At 50.2% G+C, this 21,158-nt stretch overlaps 1 protein-coding gene across 6 annotated transcripts in view; it reads right to left on the minus strand.

The window, feature by feature from the left end:
* The window catches only part of Pnpla1 (patatin like phospholipase domain containing 1), a 35,472-nt gene extending 25,377 nt beyond the window's left edge, over positions 1-10,095 (minus strand). For 4 of the 6 annotated variants that reach the window (XM_063238984.1, XM_003473684.5, XM_063238983.1 and 1 more), the window contains exon 1: positions 9,441-10,094. In XM_063238984.1, the coding sequence (XP_063095054.1) occupies positions 9,441-9,645 (205 nt within the window). In that variant the 5' untranslated portion in view covers positions 9,646-10,094. Of the gene's footprint in view, positions 1-9,440 lie in introns of all 6 variants that reach the window. The other 2 variants (XM_063238982.1, XM_063238985.1) reach the window with 2 other exon arrangements.
* Between the last annotated feature and the right edge of the window lie 11,063 nt (positions 10,096-21,158).

The following is a 21,158-nucleotide window of genomic DNA, read 5'->3' on the forward strand; positions in this document are numbered from 1 at the left end:
CTTGTTAATCCTTTTGTCCCTAGCACTCCGTATCGCGCCTAGAGCACAGGGAGGCCTGCCTTGGATACACGGGAGCGCGTGCGTGAGTCATGAATAAATAAATCAATGACAGAAACCAAAGAGGGACACTGAGGCCCAGAGAGAGAAGCCTCTATTCAGAATGACCCAGAAGGTAAAAACGCAGGCCTTCTCTTCCAGCCTCTATGTTATCTCCTGCTAAGTTGGAAAACATCCTGGCAATGGGGCCCTTGGAAGCTGAGATTTAAGCTGCCAGGATCCCGTTCCCAGAGTGCCTGAATTAGGTCTGCGGTGCGGGATGGGACGAGGTGGAGGATAAGGCTGCAGGCTCTGTGGATCGGTATCCTAGCAACAGTCTCCAGCCCAACCAATCACCGTAAGGCAAACGCAGGCAGCCCCTGCCCTGAGCAATGTGCGGGCGCCCTGGGTGCAGGGGAAGCCTGGCGCCTCGGCCCCTGGGGAGGCATCATGAGCACAGGAAAACCCCCTGGGCTCCCGATCTCTGCGGGAAGGACCTGAGAGTCCGCTGCTCCTGTCTGGCCTCAAACTGCAGGCTGAATTCTCGGCTGTATTTCCCTGGGGGTCTACCAGACTCCACAAGGATAATGATTATTGTTGTTTTAACAACCGTGGAGCAGGCTTTCCCACCTCTAATCTGTTTATCCTCCAGGCAACAGCTAGCCCCTGCAGGGCAGTGACCGTGGTTTTGTCACCATTTTATTTCTGTACCTCACACTGCAGGCGAGATGATTAAAAACATTTTGACTGACACCATCTGAAGAGACCTTTAGGGCAGCTGATGTTCAGTCAGGGTTTTGTTAACAACAAACCTAAAATAGAAATGTAGCAAATGAAACAGCTAAACACATGGCTTTCTGGGTTCAAGAAACCAGGTGTGATCTTAGACCCTGTCCCATCAGCCTGTCCCCTGCCTTCAGGGGAGCCCCTCTGCCCACCTCCCAGAAACTGGGAATTCTAAGAGCTTTGGTCAAGAACTCTAGTCCAGATGATTTCTCTCATTTTGCAGGTGGAAAGTCTCACCTAGGATAAAGATTAGGCTCAACAAATACTGGATGAATGGACACGGGATAAATGGGCAATGGACACAGGATGGATGGACCTTGGATACATAGATGGATGGACATAGGATAGATGGGTGGACATGAGATGGATAGATGGACATAGGATGGATGGATGGACATGGAATGGGTGGATGGACAGGGGACAGATGGATGGACGTGGGGCGGATAGGTGGATGAACATAGGCTGGATGGATGGACATAGGATAGATGGATGGACATAGGATGGATGGATGGACATGGGATAAATAGATGGACATATGATGGATGGGTGGATGGATGGACATAGGATGGATGGATGATGGGCACAGGATGGATGTACCCAACCTCACACTGTCCCTGTTAACAGAAGCAGAATTTAAATGTGTGTGAAAACTCACATTTTCCTGCTCTGCTCCGAATGTATTATAAGCTTTGGCCCAAAGCAAAACAACGCTGACCTATTTAGCACTTACTTACAGCAAAACAAAACAAACGCCACACTATTTTACAGGTAAAAATCCTTCTTGCAGACCTTTCCCAGGAGTCTATTCAAGAACCCCGTCTGAAAGCTCCAATCCTCTTACAGCACGTTGCCATGGGAACGGAAGCGCCTCCCGTTCATCACCTGGGCTTCTAGCCAGGGTCCCCAGATTGCTTCTCTGCTCCTGGGTCCAGAACCCAGGGCCACACCACACCCCGTCCCCCTCCCTCAGAACGCAGGGAGACTCTCCCTGCCTGATCTCCTTGCTGATCACCAAGGGAAGCAGGCAGAGAAGGGAGGCTCTAGAAAGTTCTCTGGAAATGCATAGTGTCCTCAGGGCTGTGGCCCTCCTCTGTGGACCTGGCTGGAGGGTCCTTCACTCCGCATGCATGACCATAGCTCTGCAGAGAGGAGGTTGTTGCTGGGCATCTCCTCACTGGGGAGACTCATGGGGCACCCCTGCAGCTCCCCCCCACTCAGTCATGATCTTCAAGGCTCTTTTCCCGGTTTTGGGGCCCAAGGGTCCCAAGCCAGCATCAGTCCTGTCACCACTGGCTGCTTCAGTTCCCACTATGAGGTGACGGGTTGGACCAGATGGCTCACGGAGGCTCTTGGGGCTCCACCCTCCTCCTCTTCAGGTGGACACTCACCCCACCCCACCTCCCAGGCTCAGAAATCTCAGCCTAGAGCAACAAGACAGAAATTGGACCTTTTTCTTTGTGTGTGTGGAGGTGGGAGCTTACTGGAAATTGAACCCAGGGCCTTTGAACTAAACTATATCCCCAGACCCATTTAAAAATTATTGTTATTATTTTAAAATTTTGAGTCCAGTCACCCAGACTAGGCTCAAATTTTTAATCCTCCTGCCTCAGCCTCACACAGATCTGAGATTATAGGTGTGTGCTACCACACCCAGTTGGGCTCCCCAAACCCAAGGCCCCTTCCAATCCATAAATCCTTCGTAGGAAGGCCTGCCTTACCCTCCCCACCCAGCCACTCTGCCTTTTCCCCATCACTTCTGACCTTAGCCTCTCGCCAGTTTCAGATCTGCTTTCCCCGAAAAGCCTTCTTGATCGCCCTGGTCTCAGCTCCCTCCTTCCCCAGAGGTCAGCTCTGGTGCTTAGGATCGCAGGCTGTCCAGCTGCCTGTCCTCACTGGCCAGCTGCATTCCTACAGCAGGGACACCTTTTTCCCTCATTACCGCCCAGCTCGGTGCCAGACATACTGGAGGAATCCAAGAATGACAGAGTAGCCATGGAGGTTTCCGTTCTGCCCCAGCGCTTAATTCAGCCCCCACACATGCAGGAGCTCCCTAAGTGCTTGCTAAACAAACAAATGATGAAGAAGGAAAAAGAATGAACGAATGAAATGCAGGAGATCAAAGAGCATGCTCTACTCCACAGGGCTGATGGGAATCTTTCCTGCAGGCTCAGGAAAATAGGATTCTTTGGGGACCTTGGCCTTGACCAGATGTCAGTAAGTCAGTCACAGAGCTCCATCAAGCTTGCTTCTAACCCTTGTCCCTGTGTGGATGGGTGGGAGACCCTGTGCTAGGCTGTGAGGGCAGCACGGAGTCACCCTCAGGATCCCTAGGTCAGCGTCTCATCCTCATGTTGCTTTAGCATACGTCTGCCTGTTTTGCCCCCAGAACTGGAAAGGAAACTTAACTCTCTTTCCTGAATTTGATCCCAAAATGAACAAAGGAAACTGCACTATTTTAATACTCTCTGGGAAGGCTGGTTTAGAAACGGATCCAACCTAAATGCAGTGTGGGATCCTGGGACAGGAAAAGGTGTCAGTCAGTAAGAAACTGGTGCGATTCCAACACAGTCTGTAGTCGGTTAATAGCAACACCCCACAAGAGCGCTCCAGGACACAGGTGAAGCATATCCAGATCCATCAGTCCCACTCAATTTTTCTAGAAATCTAACATTTACTTCAAAATAAAAACGTTATTATTACAAAACGCAAGACCGCTAGGCACAGAACACCTGCTCCTAAGGGGCTCAGGGTACCTGGAAGGGCTCGGGGTACCTGGAACCTCAGGGCAGAGCTTCTGAGCTCTGGGTCTCCTGCCAGGCAGCCAGCCAGCAGCTGCCGAGCTCGGCCAGGTTCTTCCTTTAATGTTCTGCTGTGTGAGGTGCAAAGGATTGTTTGGGGAAAATAAGTCTGTCTCATTTGTTTGGATACAGTTGGAGCCAGCATGGTACAGGGAGTTATAACCACACGGGACATCACTTTTGCACCATTTTATAGCAAGTAAACAACTGCTTGACCTGTGGAGTTTTGGAGCTGTCAGGTAGCTCCAAAGGTGACTTCTGCAATCATAACAAAGAAGGATGGAGACCTTAGAAATTCAGAGAAATGCCAGTGTTGGCTCTGTTGGGAAAAAGATTGAATCTCTCTGAATCCCTGTGTTCTCATTTGTAAAATGATTATAAATACAGTGTCTACTTAATAAGGTGGCTAGGGAATTAACATAAACGATGTGTGTAACACTTTAGCAGGGCACCTGGCACCTGCTCAGTGCTTGGGAATCCAAGTGCCTGGTAAAAAGCTATTATTAGCAGGATGGTAGGCTGTGAACCTGAACAGAACACCTTTTCACATAAATACCTGCTTTCTCAGGCAGGTAAATAACTCTGAGAATGGCTTTTAATGAAGATAGCTTCTGTGGTTGTTTTGTTTATGAGACAGGCTCTCACCATGTAGCTCAGGCTGGCCTCGAACTCTTGGGAATCCTCCTGCCTCAGCCTCCTGAGTGCTGGGATTACAGGCACGCAGCATCACGCTTAGTTTTAATGAAAACATTTTGATTCTGAAAGTTTACCCAACAACTGGGATTGAAATCCAAGCAACTTTTGGGCACATGTACCTGCGCACAAATACACACACATGCACACAAGCACACGCCCAGCAACAGGAGCAAATGCGATATCTCTTCATATCTTAAAGGACAATGAATGGGGAGATTTCCAGCTCTGGCAATGTGGTGGCTGGATTACATGTAATCTCTCTAGCTTCCAGGACAACATTAGCAACACAAAGTCCACAATAAATTGTAAAACAAAATTGTGCTTATGGTTGAATGCACAAGAAAGATATGGAAGAAATGAGTAGGAAACCACAAGCCAGTGTGAGCCAAGAGACAGAAATGCACACTCTCATGGTGACAGGGACAGTCACAGACCAGAGCCCTGGCCGGACCTGGGTCCACAGTCTTGGTCTGGGGTCGGTGTGGAACTGAGACCTCTGCCCAACCAAAATGCCAGTAGCTTGTGCCTACAGCAATTCTGAGTTTTAAAAAAATCACAAAATGTCCCCCACCAGTGGAGCCTCAGTCCTGCATTGTATTTCGTCTTGAATTTGAATCGACACGCTGTACAGAGCCAGGCATGGTGGCTCACACCTGTAATCCCAGCACTCAGGAGGCTGAGGCAGGGAGATCATTTCCAGTTCGAGACCAGTCTAGGCTACAAAGTGAGCTCGAGGCCAGCCTGAACTGCATAGAGAGACCCTGTCTCAAAAAAATTAAAAAAAAAAATGCTGTACAGAAGAATTAAAATAAAAATTCATCAGCATCTGGCATCACCCTGAGCTGCCCAATCAGGACCAACACAAACTGCCCAGGGCACACAGAATCGCAGAGGAGCTCACCGCTGCAACATTAGGTGCATGCCCTGGTCCCGGGCTGGCGTCTAGGCATCTTCCAGCATTTGTTTTAATCAGGTTAATCCATTCTCTAGAAATTCTCTAGTTACGTTTGAAAAGGCTTTACCAATTTTTTTCTATTTCCAGATCATTTTCTTATTGATCAGTAAGTGCTTATTGATCCAGGAATACAACACTCACCCATCAAGACATCTCTGGGGTCTACTAATATTTTGAGGTACTGAGTCTCTAAGTTGCCCGGGTTGGGTTCAAACTTGCGTCCTCCTGCCTCAGCCTTCCAGAGTGCTAGGATCCCAGGTGCGCACCCCCCCACCCCCTCACCCCCACTCTGATGGACACTTTGTAACAACGAGAAGAGAATATGGCAGGCACAGCCAGGGTGATAGCAAGCATTCTAAAGTTGGGCAATGATCCTCCTAGATTGTGTTGGATGCCAGGTCACAAAATAGACAAGTCTGTCTTAGTTCAGGCTTAGCCCATCAATCTGGAGATGCCAGGGCCACGGCATGCCTGTGCCGAGTGGCTTAGTCATGTTGCCACACTGCCCCTTTTTAGAAGCCTGGGCTCCTACGCTACCTGTCTCTGCCCATCCAGCTTCCATTCAGCCTCAAGTGCTAGCTTGGCTGCCACCTCCAAGCAGCCTTTCAGGATTACAGGTGACGCCCCCACCTGTGCCTTTTGATTTTCCGACACCTGAGCCCAGCTTTCTAGCAGTAGAATTGAGGGGGGGGGCGCTGCCTGCAAGTTTCAGTAGGCGGGGAACCCCTAAAGGGCAAGAGCGGATTCCCAAGGTGTCACACCTGGTCCGGGGGAGAGATCCGGGTGTGCTAAGCAGCGCTGAGGGAAGAAGGAAAGGATGGAAGAGGGAGGGGACCAGAGGGCGGGTGCCCCTCACCCCGGCATCTGGGGATTAAGAGGCAGGCTTCTGGGTCTATGCAATCACCTGGTTATTTATGCACACAACCGGAGGTGATCTGGTGACCTCCTTAAAATCCTGTCTCAAAATAAAATGAACTAAGACGTAGTTCACATAACAGTACTGAAAAATATAGACAGAGGACAGAGAGACAGACAGACAGGCAGATGATAGATTATAGATAGATGGATGGATAGAGGATGATGACGAAGATAGACAGACTACAGATGGATATTGATGGAGATAGATAATGGATAAATTGGATCTCGGTCTCAACCTGTCAGCCAAATATAAACTCTAGCTAGCTGATTTACATATGAAAGAATAACCTGAAAAAAATCTAAAAGGCAAAGAAGAAACCATTGTTACAAAGATTTAAAACCAAAAAATGGAAAAGACACAGATGTGTGACTATATGAAATTATTATTATTATTATTGTTTGGTCCTTTTGAGACAGGGTTTCACTACAGTTTAGGCTGGCTTGAAACTCATTTTGTAGCCCAGGGTGGCCTTGAACTCACAGCAATCCTCTTGCCTCAGCCTCCCGTGTGCTGGGATTACAGGCCTGCACCACCGATTTTTTTTTTTTTTTAACTTTTTATCGGTACCGGGGATCAAACTCACGACCCCCTGCTTGCAAGACAGGTGCTTATGCCGCTGAGCTAAATCCCCAGCCCCCAACGGCTTTTGAAATTTAAATTTTTCAGAATGACAAGAACCAGCAGAAAAAAATAAAAAGCTAAGCCACAGAGTCAGGGGGGGGTGGGGGGAGGTACAAGCAACATCTGTACCGGACCAACGATTTGCTACAAAATACACAAAGACCACCTAGAAGTTAAAACGGGGTGCAAGTGCAGAAGACCGGCAGAGAGCAAGCAGACAGCTCCGGGGGCAACGGGCGCACAGTGAACCAGCACTTTGCCCCACCCGCAAGCAGGACACGCAGATTAAACCACAGAGCTGACTATGGTGAGACTTTCACAGCGATGGACTGAACCGCAGCTGTCCAGTCCGACAGCACCCAGGATTGATGACATCCAGAAGAAAACAGGGCTCACGCCCATGCTGCCGAGGTTAAGAGGGCTCCAGCACGCAGGAGAGGGACTCAGCAAAGCTAACAGTTTGTGCACTGAACCCCAGTGTGCCCGTGCGCTGAGGAACACGGGTGTGGAAATCTAGCACACCCCATCGTGGCCCTCGTTCTGCTCTGCTCTGCTCTGCTCTGCTCTGCCCTGTTGAGACGGGGTCTTGCTATGTAGCTCAGGCTGGCCTCAAACACATGGCAATCCTCCTGCCTCAGCCTCCTGTTTGCTGGGATTGCAGGACTATTTGCCACCACTGCTGGCCTGGTTTTTGTTCTGCTGCTGACTGAAGCTAGAGCTCTACCTAAGTCACTTTTCCCTCAGTTTAGAAAGCTGTCCCCAAGTGTCCTCGGGCCCTTGCCCTCCTGCTTGGTCTGCATGCTTTGCCTTCTCAGAGAGGCGTCTGACCTGCGCCTCACTATCCACACAGCCGCCACCCCTGCCCTGAGTCTGCACTGCCAGGGAATAGCGAGGTGAAAAGCTCAGGAGTGCAGGCTCTGGCCAGACTGAACCCCGGTCCTAGCTTTACCCACGGCTATCTGCGTGACCATCACCGAGTTACCCAAGTGTCCCGTGACTCAGTTTCCTCCTCTGTTCAGAGGGGATGACAACAGTTTTTCGCTCAGCATTGCTGTGAGGACTGAATGAGCTCGCAGGCAAACACGGAACAGGGTCCGCTACAAGGAGCTGGAAAATCACACAGCAGCGGAGGTGACAGAGCCGGATCGAGCAACACAGGACACATTCGGAGACCCAGCCCTCCCGCCTCCCCCAGAACATACACTGTGAGCACAAGCAGCACACCTGGTCTTCCACGGCCCGCCTCGTCAGGGTCCGGCCCAGTCGGGCTTGGGCACTGTTTATCCAGCTGAATGAACTGAACCCATTCCGAAAGTCTTTGAATGCCTGAGAGGGAAGGCACCACAGACAGACTTGCCCAGACATTCTAGAACGTAATTTATATAGCCAGGCCCGGTGGCTCACATCTGTCATCCCAGCACTCTGGGAGGCTGAGGCAGGAAGATCAGGAGGATCAAATTCAGCCCCACCTGGGTAATTTGGTGACTTAGAGACCCTGTCTCAAAATCAAAGGGCAGGGAGTGCTAGGGATGGAGGAGCTCAGTGCAAAGGTCCTGAGTTCACCCTTTCAATCCACCAGGTCAGAGGGAGGGGTGGAGAGACCTCCAGAGCTTGGTGTGGTGGCGCACATCTGTAATTCTGACTTTCTGGAGGCTGAGGCAGGAAGATGACTGAGTTTGAGGCCAGCCTGGAAAACCTCGTCTCAAACGAACACAGCAAAACAAACAAGAAGCCAAAACAGCAACAGCAAAAAAAGACTTCCACCCAGCATAGAAGCCCCGGCATGCAGACTTCCGGTCGGACTAGGGTAAGGTCCCCGCCACCAGTGCCCCACACGGGGCGGCTGGCCCTCACACATCCCCCTGACTCTACCATGCAGGCGTAGCCCAAATCCAGGCACTCGTGTCCTCCTGCACCCTTCACCTGCTTCTCTCTGCCCCTACCCCGCTCTGCCCGGTCCACCGATCTTTCTTCCTGACCCTGAGCTTCCTCGTGATCTGTCTAGAATTTCTAGATCTTTCTAGAATTTCTGCTCCATGAAGGGGTCTGGATCCCTGCCTGGAGCCAAGCAGGAGCTCGGTCAGGAGCAAACCTCCAAGCCCCAGCCTCACCCCAAGGAGCCGGCTGGCAGGGTCCACAGGGAGGCATCCGCTCGAGAGTTGCCGTGTGGCCAAAGCTGCCCCCTCTGGGACAGACAGCACTGTGGCCCGACCTGAGGTGACACAAGGGCGTCCACACTCTGCCCCATTCTCATCCCTGTTTTCTCCCCCTCTGGCTCCCCTTCCGCCAGGCCTCCCAGTGCAGCTGCAGGGACCGGGCGAAAGGTCCACCCTCACCAGGCTGATACAGATTTCCTGCCTGGCTTCTCCTGAGCTTGTTTGCATTTTAAAGGAAGCACCCAGTGCATGTGACTGTGTCGCCTGTAACTTCACAGAGCCTCCTTCTCTCCCTCTCTCTCTGTCAACCCAGGCCACAGCACACAGCATAGACACAGAGGGACAAGGGCATGGATGCAGCTGCCCCAGCCCCCAGCCCCAGCTCGGCCTCCCAGCCCCCAGGCCTGGCTCTGTCCCCACCACACCCACAATATTCCTGGGGCTTTGCTTGGCGAAAGCCGCCCAGATCTTACCCATCTCGATCCCACAGAGGACCAGGGCTGCGATCACCGCCCCTGCTGAGGTCCCTGCAAAGCGATGAGCCGTGTCCAGCATGCGGGGGGCCAGGTCTCGAAGGGCGTCCACCACCCCAGCCTGGTAGTAGGAGAGGAATCCGCTGCCCGAGAAGGAGATGGAATGGGGGGTGTCCGGGTCCCCCTTGAACACCTGCTCCTCCATCTCCTCAGCCTCCGGCCTCCCACGGGGAGGAGGATCCACTTGTCAGCGCCTGCCGGCCCAGCCTGGCCCACCGCGCCCCGTGGGAACTCGATCTGGCTGCCTTGCCAGCCCGGAGCTGGAATGAGGCCGTCTCTCCCCAGTCGGCTGGGGCACCCACGGGTGGCTCCGTCACCGCCTGGGCCTGTTAGGCTCCGCCGGAAAGCAGCCTCAAAGGCTGCAGAGCCGCCTGATGCCTGGGACGAGGTGAAGAACACCTCCGAGGGGCCTGTGCCTGCCAAGTCCCTGCTGACGGTGAGGCCGGGCGCGCTCAGGGCTTCCCACGCGGGCCATGCCCACAGCGGCGGGCACTGCTCAGCCCAGCTCGACAGGCTGCAGGCATGCAGTTGCAAAACCTCTGCCGCTGGCTCTGTGTGCACCTCCCTCCTGCCTCGCTGCTGCTGGGTGAGGCAGTTATATGCCACCGCTCCCCAGGACTGTGTCCCCTCCTCCAAGAGGCTGGGCTGCTCTCTGGCTCCAGCTTTCCAAGGGGACACACAGCGCCCACAGCCCTCGAGCCCGGCACCCCTCCAGGCTATGTGGTGTCTGTGACATGCTACATAGTCATTTTTATTTGTTCTTACACATGCATTCCTCTGTTTATTTGCTTGTTTATCCTCATCTTAGAATTGACCGATGGGCAAAGCCATAAAGAGAAGTGTGGCCTCCGGGCCACTGGCCGTACCCCTGCTCCTTCCGCTGCTGCCTGGTCTGTGCCCTCTCCAAACCCTCCAACTCCCAGGAAGAACTCAACCTGAAATCTAGATCCTTCCTAAGATCTGGGACTTCATATCATCTGCTCTGCTCCCCACTGTGAAGTGAGAAACTTGAGGGGTTGATATCTAGTCCCCCGGATCAACAGCTTGGGGGTCGGGGCAGAGACCTGGGTCCGTAGATGCTTTGGCAGGGAGGTGGCACATGGGGACCAGATGAGTCCTACAGGCTGCCCACCCCACCTCCCTTGGAGAAAGGATCCCCTCCCAGGCCCCAAAACTTCATAACAAGGTGCTGGTGTGGGTGACCGTACCTCCCCACACCCCCTCGGGAGAGCGTTAGCAGCAGGACCAGACATAGACTGGAAATACCAAGTCCACACCCAGTTCCCAGCCCAGCCGGCCTCTCCCTCTCTAGGTGACATAGTGGCATCCCTCATCCTGGAAGCGCCCACCAACACCGTGTTCCAAACTGGAATTCAACAAGCGGGGCACTGCCTAGGGTGCAGTTAGGGGGTAGTTTTCTGTTTGGGGTAGTTTTGGGCATATACCTGGTTTTGAAAGGTGGCTTTTGATTAGACGCACGCGCATGTGTGTGTGTATGCATGTGTATGTGCCATGCACACACCATGTGAGCCGAGATCTGAGGCATCCTGCTGGGGGAAGAGGCCGGGGGCATCACCAGACTGAGCCCTCAGCTATGGAGCACCTCCCCTGCTCCAGAGAAATTCCACTCCCAACTCAGACACGAGCTTCTTGGAAACCAGACAGGCAGGAGTGAAATAACCAGAGGCCGGGGCACAGCAATCTGTAACTAAGAACTGAATTGTGCCGGGCTGAGATTGCTGTCCGGAGAGTGAAGAGGCAAGGGGTGTGGCTGGTGGGGAGCCTCTGCAGAGCTGCAGGATGGGAACCAGCAGGGGCTGGCAGAGGAGGGAAGCACTGCACAAGGACTGTTAGGCACTAGCTACACCGGAGGTGAGGCAGGAGGATCGCAAGTTCAAGACCAACCTGACCTACTTACTGAGAATCCATCTCAACATAAAAAATTTAAAGGGCAACCCCGGGCGTGGTGGCTCATGCCTGTAATCCTAGCACTCGGGAGGCTGAGGCAGGAGGATTATTGCAAGTTCAAGACCAGCCTGGGCTACAAAGTGAGCTCAAGTCCTCCCTGAACTGCATAGCGAGACCTCGTCTCAAAAAAAAAAAAAAAAAAAATGGGCAGGGGAGGTAGCTCCACACTTCCTGATTAGACCTCTAGAGCCACGGAAGAACAAAAAGTTTACAAAAGGAGGAAGGGGAGATCTGAAGCTGACTCCTCGCTCTGCTATTTACAAGCAAGGCTGACCTGCAGGATCCTCTGAGCCTCCTGGAAAACAGTCACTTAGCCATGTGTTCCGAGGAGGCTGTAAAGTAGGAGATAAGGGCTGTGAGTGCCGGGCAGCTGGTACATCTGTCATTAGCAGAAGGTAGTAAAGTCCAAGGGACTGGAACCCCCAGAGCCTGGAGATAAGGCGGGATGGGACAGCTGGTTCCGCATGGCACAGGCAGGAGGCCCTGGGACTGGAGATAAGGCCAGCACGGAGGATGAGGGAGGAGGACGGTGGTGGCCAGGCCGAGGTTACAGCAAGCCGAGGATAAATTAATACAGCCACTGCCACCGAAGACGCTGGGCACAGGGGACTGGTTGGGTAACCCGGTGAGTCATGGCTGAAGCCTCGTTTGCTGGTGAGAAGCGTAAGGGCCACCTTGGGCAGACTTGGGGAAGATACAGGGACCTGGGGACATGGGCAGAGGCTGGTAACCCACGTGGTAACCCACAAGGCCATCTCTGCACTGTGTCCATTGTACCTATAAGATTCCAATTTGCACAGGTGATGGGTGACACCGCAGAGCGGTTAATGCTATTTTCCTTTTAAGATGCTTTCCAGGTGGCAGCCAGACTGGGCAGGGATGGCTCCGGCACAGGGCCGGGTGAGCAGATGAGGCAGCGGAGATGGTCTCTGGTCCCACGGCGTCACCAGAGGCCACAGCATCACCGCACAGTCTCTGCACAGACAAGCACACTAGAAGCCCACACCTGTGCAGAGGCCTCAGAGGACCCTAAGTGCTTTCACCCTCAGGCGGCCTCCACGCCGCTGACACGGGCTGGTGAGACCCAGGGCCAGAATCTTTGTCTCATCTCACCTTGTTCCCAGCATCCCACTGAAAGCCCTGGTATGGTGGTGCACATCTGTCACCCCAGCACTCTGGGAGGCTGAGGCAGGAGGATCACAGGTTTGAGCCCATACCAGGCAACTTAGTAACCTATCGCAAAATTTACCAAAAGGAGAAGAGGGGTAGATCAATTTGAAGACCTGGGGTTTAACCTCCACCATAAAATAAAAGGTTCTAGTGACATGGAAGAGGAATCCTTTCCCAACATTTCTGTGTTTGACTTCAGAAATCATCTCCTCCTCTTTTGAGGTTTTTTTTTTTTTTTTTTACTGAGTTGAGGTTTCTTGTATGACTCATCGATCCCCAAGGAAATCACCTCGGAGAAAGAGAAATTGCTTACCACACAGTTCCAAAACCAAACCAAGATAAACACACAGAGACCCTGACCCTACTGCAAATCCAAGGTGCATAGGCTCGAAGTATGCGAGGCCACCCAGGCTCCCCTTGGGGAGGAAGTCAGATCTGGATTCTGGGCCGGCTTCTCACGGCCGCTTGTCACCCCTGCTTCGTTGTGAAACTTGTAAAACGAAGCACTGGTTGTTATTTGCTGCCCTGGAGTACGAAAGTGACACCAGGCCCAAAATATTTAACCTGAATGTAATGAGACTTAACTTCCCATTTCCAGGAAATACAGACTATGAAGGAGCACATTAAATGCTATTGGAGATCATCAGAAGAACTGAGATTGTGGGGGGCAGGCACGCCCCAGCCCACCTTTTCTTTGCCCAACTTCCCATCATGCAGCTGGGAAGGCGGATACAGTATGTGATTTCCCAGCCTCCTTTGCAGCTAAAGATGCCCATGAGGCCCATTTCTGGTCAATATTTGAATCTTTTGTGAAAATCAGGAATTTAAAAATGTACAACTGAAGGGACAGAGAAGAAAGTCTGACCTAGTTGTCATAGGGACAGAGCTGTCAGGTTGTCCTTTTGAGTGATCTTGAAATCGCTTGTGCAGTTTGATAGCATCTTTTTTCTTAATGACGTAGTTTGAACAGACAGTAAAATATCAAAAATAGCATAGTAAACATCCACATACTTAACAGCCAGACTGACAAATCCTAATGCAAAATATTTACTATAATTTACTACTCACAAATAATGTAAAATATTTACAAGTATTTGAACAAATCTTAACATTTTATGACATTTTGACCAAACATTTCTTTGGTTTTGAGGAAATGAAACATCACAGATAGAGGTGAAACCTCGGAACTTTTTCCTGATTTCATCTTCTCCCTCTCTCTCATGGGAAAGCAGATTCCTAACAGGAAGAATCTTCCTTCTCTTCGTGTTTTGTATATGTGAGTACTTTGTAGACCATACCCTAGTATTATTTTATAAACATCCTCAGATTCTATATAAACAAACACATTGCATTTCTTTTATTTATTTTGATACGGGGGATTAAATCCATGGCTTTTGACCTGAGCCACCATCCCCAACTCTTTTTGTTTTTTTCATTTTGAGACAGGGCCTCACTGAGTCTCTGTGGGGCCTGGCCCGGGCTGGACTGGAACTCAAGATCCTCATGCCTCAGCCTCCCAGCTTGGCAACACAATTCATTTATTTTGGGACTTGCTGTTTCTCCTCAGCCGTGTCACTCATGGCTTGGTCTTCTACAATATGGTTTTTTGGTAAACCTTTAAGGAACCCTGAGATACGTTTATTGCTCTCCTAGAATGGTCACTTAGGTTGTCTCCAGTGTTTATTGTGGTAATCCACAAGGCCATCTCTGCACTGTGTCCATTGTACCTATAAGATTCCAATTTGCGTAGGTGATGGGTGACACCGCAGAGCAGTTAATGATATTGAAACACCCCTGTACTGACATTTCCAGTACACAGAGCCACAGGGGTAAGCACCAGGCTTGGTCAAACTACCTCTGGGTGAGGGAGGGCGTGGCCCAGAGTCTGTAATGGGTTTTCCTTGGGAGGGTGGAGCCGACAGCAGGACAACTGCCTAGGATTGGCTCTTGAAACAATGTGGGCGGGCTCTAGTTGACATCAGACCCTGGCTGATTGGGGCTGAGGAACAAGGCCTCCCTGGATTGGTGGGTTCCCTAGGAGCGATGGGCTCCTGGCTAGCCCTTTTGCACCCAGCTCTAACCTGGAGGGCGAGGTGAAGGGTGGGGGTCTCCCTACAGGGAGGCAGCAAAGGCACAGAGAATCCAACCTAAAGGGTGTGAAAGATGCTGTCTCTCAGTGGCTTAATTTCTACTCTCCGATTATTCATGAGGCCAAGTCCGGTTCATTGGTTATTCTTGGCTTCCTCTTCTCTGAGCTATTCGACCTTACCCTTTTCCATTTCGGGTGGTAGGCGACTAGGTCTTGTTAATCATGCATAAATTTTAGCCAAGCACAGTGGCTCATGCCTGTAACCCCAGCGTTCTGTGAGGCGGAAGCTAACGGACTGCAAGTTCAAGTTTAGCCTGAGCAATTTAGCCACTTAACAAGTATCCCATCTCAAAATAAATAAAAAGAAAAAGAGCTGGGATTCTGTATGAAGACCCTGGAGCAATCTCTAACACTGTCAGGAAAAAGAAAAAAAGAGTGGAAATTTTGTACCAATTTTAGCAACATTTAATGCACTGCAAATACCCTTTTCCACTTTGTGGTTTGTCTTTCAATCCGTGGTACAAAAGTTTAAAACTTTAAAAGCGAGGGATGTACTGGCACATGCCTGTAATTCCAGCCCTAGGGAGACTGAAGCAGGAGGATCACTGAGCTCAGTGCCAGCCTGAACTATATAGTGAGACCCGGTCTCAAAAAAAAGGTAAAAATTGTAACATAATAAAACGAATCATTATTTTCTTCTGCAGTTTGTTTTCATATCTTAAAGGCATTCGCATGCTCTCCCATTTAATAGGGTCTAAATTATCCTAAATGATTTAACCGCCAAAGCTATTTTAAATTATTTAAATGAAGCCTGGGCTACTCATGTAGTTCCCACAGAACAGCTGCAGGTTGGTGGGCAGCTTGGCACTGTTTAAAAATCAATACTCTCAGGAATTTATACTGCATAAATACGCATAAGTCTCCCCCAAATACACTCACAGGGTTTAAATATGACACAGTAAAGACCTAGGAATAACCTGGAAACCTATCCGTGGAAAGCCGGGTAAATGATTTAATGGTATAAGCTACGTGATGCAATTCTCAGAGCTGTTGAAGAAGAGTAAGGCTGATTGTGTGTATTCTTAGGGAATGTTGCCCAAGGAGTGGCAGTAGATTGGAAAAATGAAAATAAAACAAGGGGTTCCAGGATACTGTGCCACCACTGGAGTCCAAAAGGGGTGGGGGAGAAAGAAGGAGACGCCCCAAAGCACCGTCTTTAAAAGTCGTTTAGCTCAGCGGCATAAGCGCCTGCCTTGAAAGCAGGCAGTCATGAGTTCGATCCCCGGTACCGATAAAAAGGAAAAAGACCAAAAAAAAAAAAAAAAATTCGGGGCTGGGGATTTAGCTCAGCGGCATAAGCGCCTGCCTTGCAAGCAGGCAGTCGTGAGTTCGATCCCTGGTACCGATAAAAACGAAAAAAGACCAAAAAAAAAAAAAATTCATTGTCATTGCACCCGGTAAACAGAGAAGCCCTGCTGTGAGTGATCACCAGGCTGCCCCTGCTTTTGGCATCCGGAGTCCTCCTGGGTCAAGTGGGGCTCCCCAGAGTTCCCTAAGCAACTGGCCCATGTTACTGGCAGCTCTGGAGCATCAGAGGTGGCATTGCACTGGCCAATGGGACATGGGTTCACTGAGGTCTGCAGGAGAAGTGGGGCGCGTGGGGTTAGGAGGGCATAGAGGATGCGAAATTTTCAAAAGTGGGGCATCTGTGAGCCAAGAGCATCTGCTGGGCCCCTGAGCCCCAAAGCCCAGAGATGCAGACTGCCTAGAGTCTGAGCCGCCCTGCCTTGAAGGGGCAGGAGAAGCCTGGAAAGCTTCTCCCTGGGAGGAGCCCCAACCTCAGAGCCTCCCGCAACAGAGTCTGCAACCTAGAAGGAGCAAGCAGTGTCCAACTGAGTGACACCTCCTCTGACACAGGAGCAGGAAAGGCACCAAGTTCACATGCTGAAATGTAGGAGGTGAGGAGGGGACTCAGGGACCATGACTGCATCCACGGAGCAGGCAGATCTGTCCCCGGGGCTTTCTATGGGCCACAAAATGTGTTTCCTGCTAGGTTCAGATTGCAGCTATAGGGGCTGGGGATTTAGCTCAGTGGCATAAGTGCCTACCTTACAAGCAGGCAGTTGTGAGTTCGATCCCTGGTATCAGTAAAAACGAAAAAGACAAAAAAAAAAAAGTTACAGATCGCAGCTGTGTAAGTGGCACAACTGGGAAGTTATTTAACACCCCTGTGCCTTGGTCTTCACATCTAAGAAATGGGTAAATAATGCTGCTTCCCTCATGGGGTTGTGCCAGCACCCAGTGAGTGCTTCCAAGCATCAGTCTGCTTCTTCATTATCACGTCCTGAGTTCAGCAGTGCTGGGGCCTCAGACTGCGTGACGGTGGAGTCTTGTCCAGGTGGACACACAATGCAAAGCCGCAGTGGACAAGCTCTGAGCTGAGGCCCACTGTGTGCAGAGCTGGGTCCTCACCCCCACGATGCTCCCTTCCCCCCACCAGGGCAGTGTGGCTGTGTTCAGGGTCCCTAGGGAAGGGGACACAGCTGTGCCGCACCGAGATCCCCGCTGCTCCGGCACCAAGAAGGCACTTGCAATCCCAACTCATGAATATGTGCTGAGTGCAACCCGCCCCGCTAAGGTTCTCCGTAACAGCCGCACAGCGGGGGACACCCAGCCTTCCTGGGGCGGAGACTTCCTGGGGCAGGAGCATCAGACACCTCCCAGAGCAGGCTGGAACCCAACTGAACAGGACAATTAAAATGATGACCTCTGAGGGTAGAGAAGCCTTTGTGGTGCGGCCTTCGGGAAACAAAAGGAATGGAAACAGAACAGGCGTGACCCATCTCTATATTTCTAGTGAAGAGTAAGATTCAGAAAAGCATCCATGATATGTTACCATTTATGCAAAAGCAGTGAGGGGTGAGCATGATCAGGTATCAGCAGAAACTTCAGAAGAGGGGGCCACGCCACGGACAGCACGGGGAGACCCTCTCTGTACCTTCTGAATGTCGAACTCTGACAATATGTCTCTGACTCAAAGACACTTTCTTGTTTTAAATGTGTATATTTTACTACTGTGCCCTTCAGTTCCATGGAACCTACCATCTCCTCCCCAACATTTTAAGGTTTTTGGTATCAAAATGCATCTTGTAATCAATAGTCATTCTTAACCAGTAGCTATGGTATTTGGAGTTTGGTGGGGTTTTTTGTTTTGTTCTTGGTTTTGTTTTGTACTGGAACTCAAACTCAGGACCTTGTACTTGCCAGGCAGGTGCTTGTGCCACTGAGCTATATCCCCGGCCCCATTTTTTTTCCTTGACTTTTTGAGGCAGGTCTTACTATGCAGTTCAGGTTGGCCTTGAACTTGCTTTGTAGCCCAGGTTGTTCTTAAATTTGCAGTGACCCTCCTGCCTCAGCCTCCTGCATGCTGAGATTATAGGTGAGCCTTAGAGAAACAAAACAGTTTAAACTCTCTTGACCGGCTCAAATTTTCCTTTAAATACAGTTTAAACTGTTTTCAGGGAGCAATCAGTGGTTCACAAGGAATTCCCTAGCACCAGGGTAGAGCTAATGGGCAAAGTTATAACCCCAGGGAAATGGCCTCTTCTGCAGCTTGGTTGAGTGTAAATCAGACAGAGCCCTAAACTAAGCTGTGTTACAAGGAACACAACTCTTTCTCTCGTCGAGATCCCTGTTCACGTGGCCGCTGTCCCAGCTTGGTTTAGGCCTGAACTTTGGTGGGGCAGTGGCCATGGTTCACGAGGCTATGGGTGGACTGGAGACACCAGTGAGACCCAGAGGCCACTGGTCAGACAGCAGGGTGGTCAAACACACTGAGCGCTGTGAGCAAAAGTGGCCTTGGAACTTCTCTGCTTGCAGAAGTTGAGACTAGTCCTGACCTGTGTGCCCTGTGGATAAAAGGCTGACTAATCAAATAAACACCTGGGCTAAGACACAACCTCCCTGTCCCAAGTACTGAAAGGTCCTGCGTGGCAGGTTCCATGGGTTTACAGCCCACCCCCAGCCCTTCACCTCTTTGACCCCTTCTGATTAGCAAACCTAAAGTGTTTACCTTAGGGGCAGCTGCATCCTGTGGGGAGGGCAGGCCTTGGAGGGAGGGAGCTTGAAAAAGAGCAGATGAACCCAATTCTGGCTGATAAGACTCAGAGGAAATCTGCTGGGGAATCACAGGAATGTGGTTTTCAACAAGAATTCCCCATCCAGTGGAGTCTGAGTGGCTCTCATTGGACTGCCAACCACCCACGTGACAAGATTCCCCAAAAGCAGCTATGAAAACACCAGAACAGGCAAAACACATAGCCGTGGGGTGGGGGCAGCGGAAGGGAACAGCGCTGGGCTTTTCTGTGTCTTTGTTTTTGCCCAAGGGAAGCCTCAGTCGGGGTCACTCCAAATGGTAAACTAGGATATAAACCTGCAGTTGGCCTGGCATGAGGAACCTAGCTGGAAAGTGAGGCAGGAAACCCTGGAGAGAGGGAACCACAAACGCATAGCCCAAATCCTGGTTAGAGGCTCTGTAAGTCTCTCAGCCCGCACGAGGGACAGACTCCAAGCTAAGGCTGAAAGCTCTACCCTGAGATTTCAGCTCCCATCCAATAGAAGGCAAAATAGCATTTCCAGTTTGAGAAGTCAGGTAAGTTAGTTAACTGTCTGATAAAATAAACAAACATACGCACAAAGCAATATTCATCAGCAAAATGAATGGTACCCATAGTGTCTACCTTCACAATGTTTAGGATTCAGTCCTAAGATACTTGTTATTAAAAGGAATGGAGAAATCTCGCCTATATAAAAGAGAAAATGGACTCAAAAGAAACCAACCCCAAGATGTAAGAATTAACAGACAAGGATTGTAAAGCAGGTATTATAACCATGCTTGTGGACATAAATGAAAGTATGATCACAATGAATGAAAAAGATAAGAAAGCTCAGCAGAGAAACAGAAACTATAAAAGACAATGGAAATTTTAGAACTAAAACAGTACAAATGTGAAAAAAAGAAACGAAAAGAAGAGTCTATTTTTGTTGTTTTGTTTTGTTTTGTTTTTTCCTTTGGCCATCATCGGACTGTGATGTTTGAGTTTTGTAGTCAGGTTTTGGTCACGAGGACAGCCAGCCTAAAGATGAGGCCCATATACTGCAGGGCAAGAATATGGAAAGGACTTGGTTCTTACTGATATCTTCTCTGTTTATTGGAGACAGGGTCTTGCTATGTAGTGCAGGCTGGCATTAAACTCACTCTGTAGCTTAATCTGACCCCAAACCCTCTGTGATCCCCCTGCCTCCGCCTCCCAAGTGCTGGGATTACAGGTACCACCACACTCAGCATCAACCATGTCTTTAAACTACTGGATAAACTAATCTTCAAACTTTTCTGCTGCCATATTTATGGTATTGGGAGAAAATAAAATGTCCTTATTTACACCATTTCTCTATGTTACGTGAGAAAGAAGGTATCCTAAGTGACAATGAATGCCCTGAAGTAGAGAACTGCTTGGTTTTTTTTTTTTTTTTTCCTCTCTTTTTGAGACAGGGTCTTGCTATGCAGCTCAGGCTGGCCTTGAACTCACCGTGTAGCCCAGGCTAGTCTCCAACTCGCAACGATCCTCCCTCCCAAGTGCTGGGATTACAGGTGTGAGCCACCACACCTGTCGAGAACTGCTTCTAACTTACAGTTTTTTGTTTTTTTGAGACAGGGTCTCCCTACGTAATTCAAGCTGGCCTTGAATTCACTATGGAGCCCAAGCTGGCCTCAAGCTCATGGCAATCCTCTGCTTCAACCTCCTGAGTGCCAGAATTACAGACATGTGCCACCATGCCTGGCTTAATTTGCCTTACATCTAAATACACATCCAAAGACTTATGTGAATATATAGAAGGGGCTTTTGAGAGGTGGTTGGGTTATGGGTGATACTGGACTATGGGTGTGTGACAACTGGATTAGTCTACTGATTTGTTCAGCATAGAGCTGGGTATGGATAATGGGAAGGCCCACCCTGGGTGTGGACGACACCACCAATAGGCATGTAGCCTAAATGGAATAGAAAGGGAAAAGAAGTCTCGCTGCTTGCTGCTTCCTGCCTGCCACGCTAAGGACTTTTTCTCCTCTGTAGTCCCCTCTGCCCCTTGCAGCCAGCTGACTATGGAGTGAAACCTCCACAAACTTTGAGCAAAATAAACTTTTCCTCCTCTCACTGAGGGTGTTGGGTATTTTGTCCCAGCAATAAGAAAGTAGCTAAGACACTTTGTTTAACCTAAGGTTCACTAATGTATGTGACCACATATTCCTAAAGTGACATATGTTGACATATCTAGAAAAATCTTGTGTAGTCCCTGGCTTCTGCCTTCTAATCTGCACCATCCAAGTACATTACCCATAAAATATTAACAGCCACAGGCTAAGTTGACAATAT

The sequence above is a fragment of the Cavia porcellus genome, unplaced genomic scaffold (genome assembly GCF_034190915.1).
Source record: "Cavia porcellus strain 051 isolate PalLab524CR breed Dunkin Hartley unplaced genomic scaffold, mCavPor4.1 scaffold_28, whole genome shotgun sequence".
NCBI lineage: Eukaryota > Metazoa > Chordata > Mammalia > Rodentia > Caviidae > Cavia > Cavia porcellus.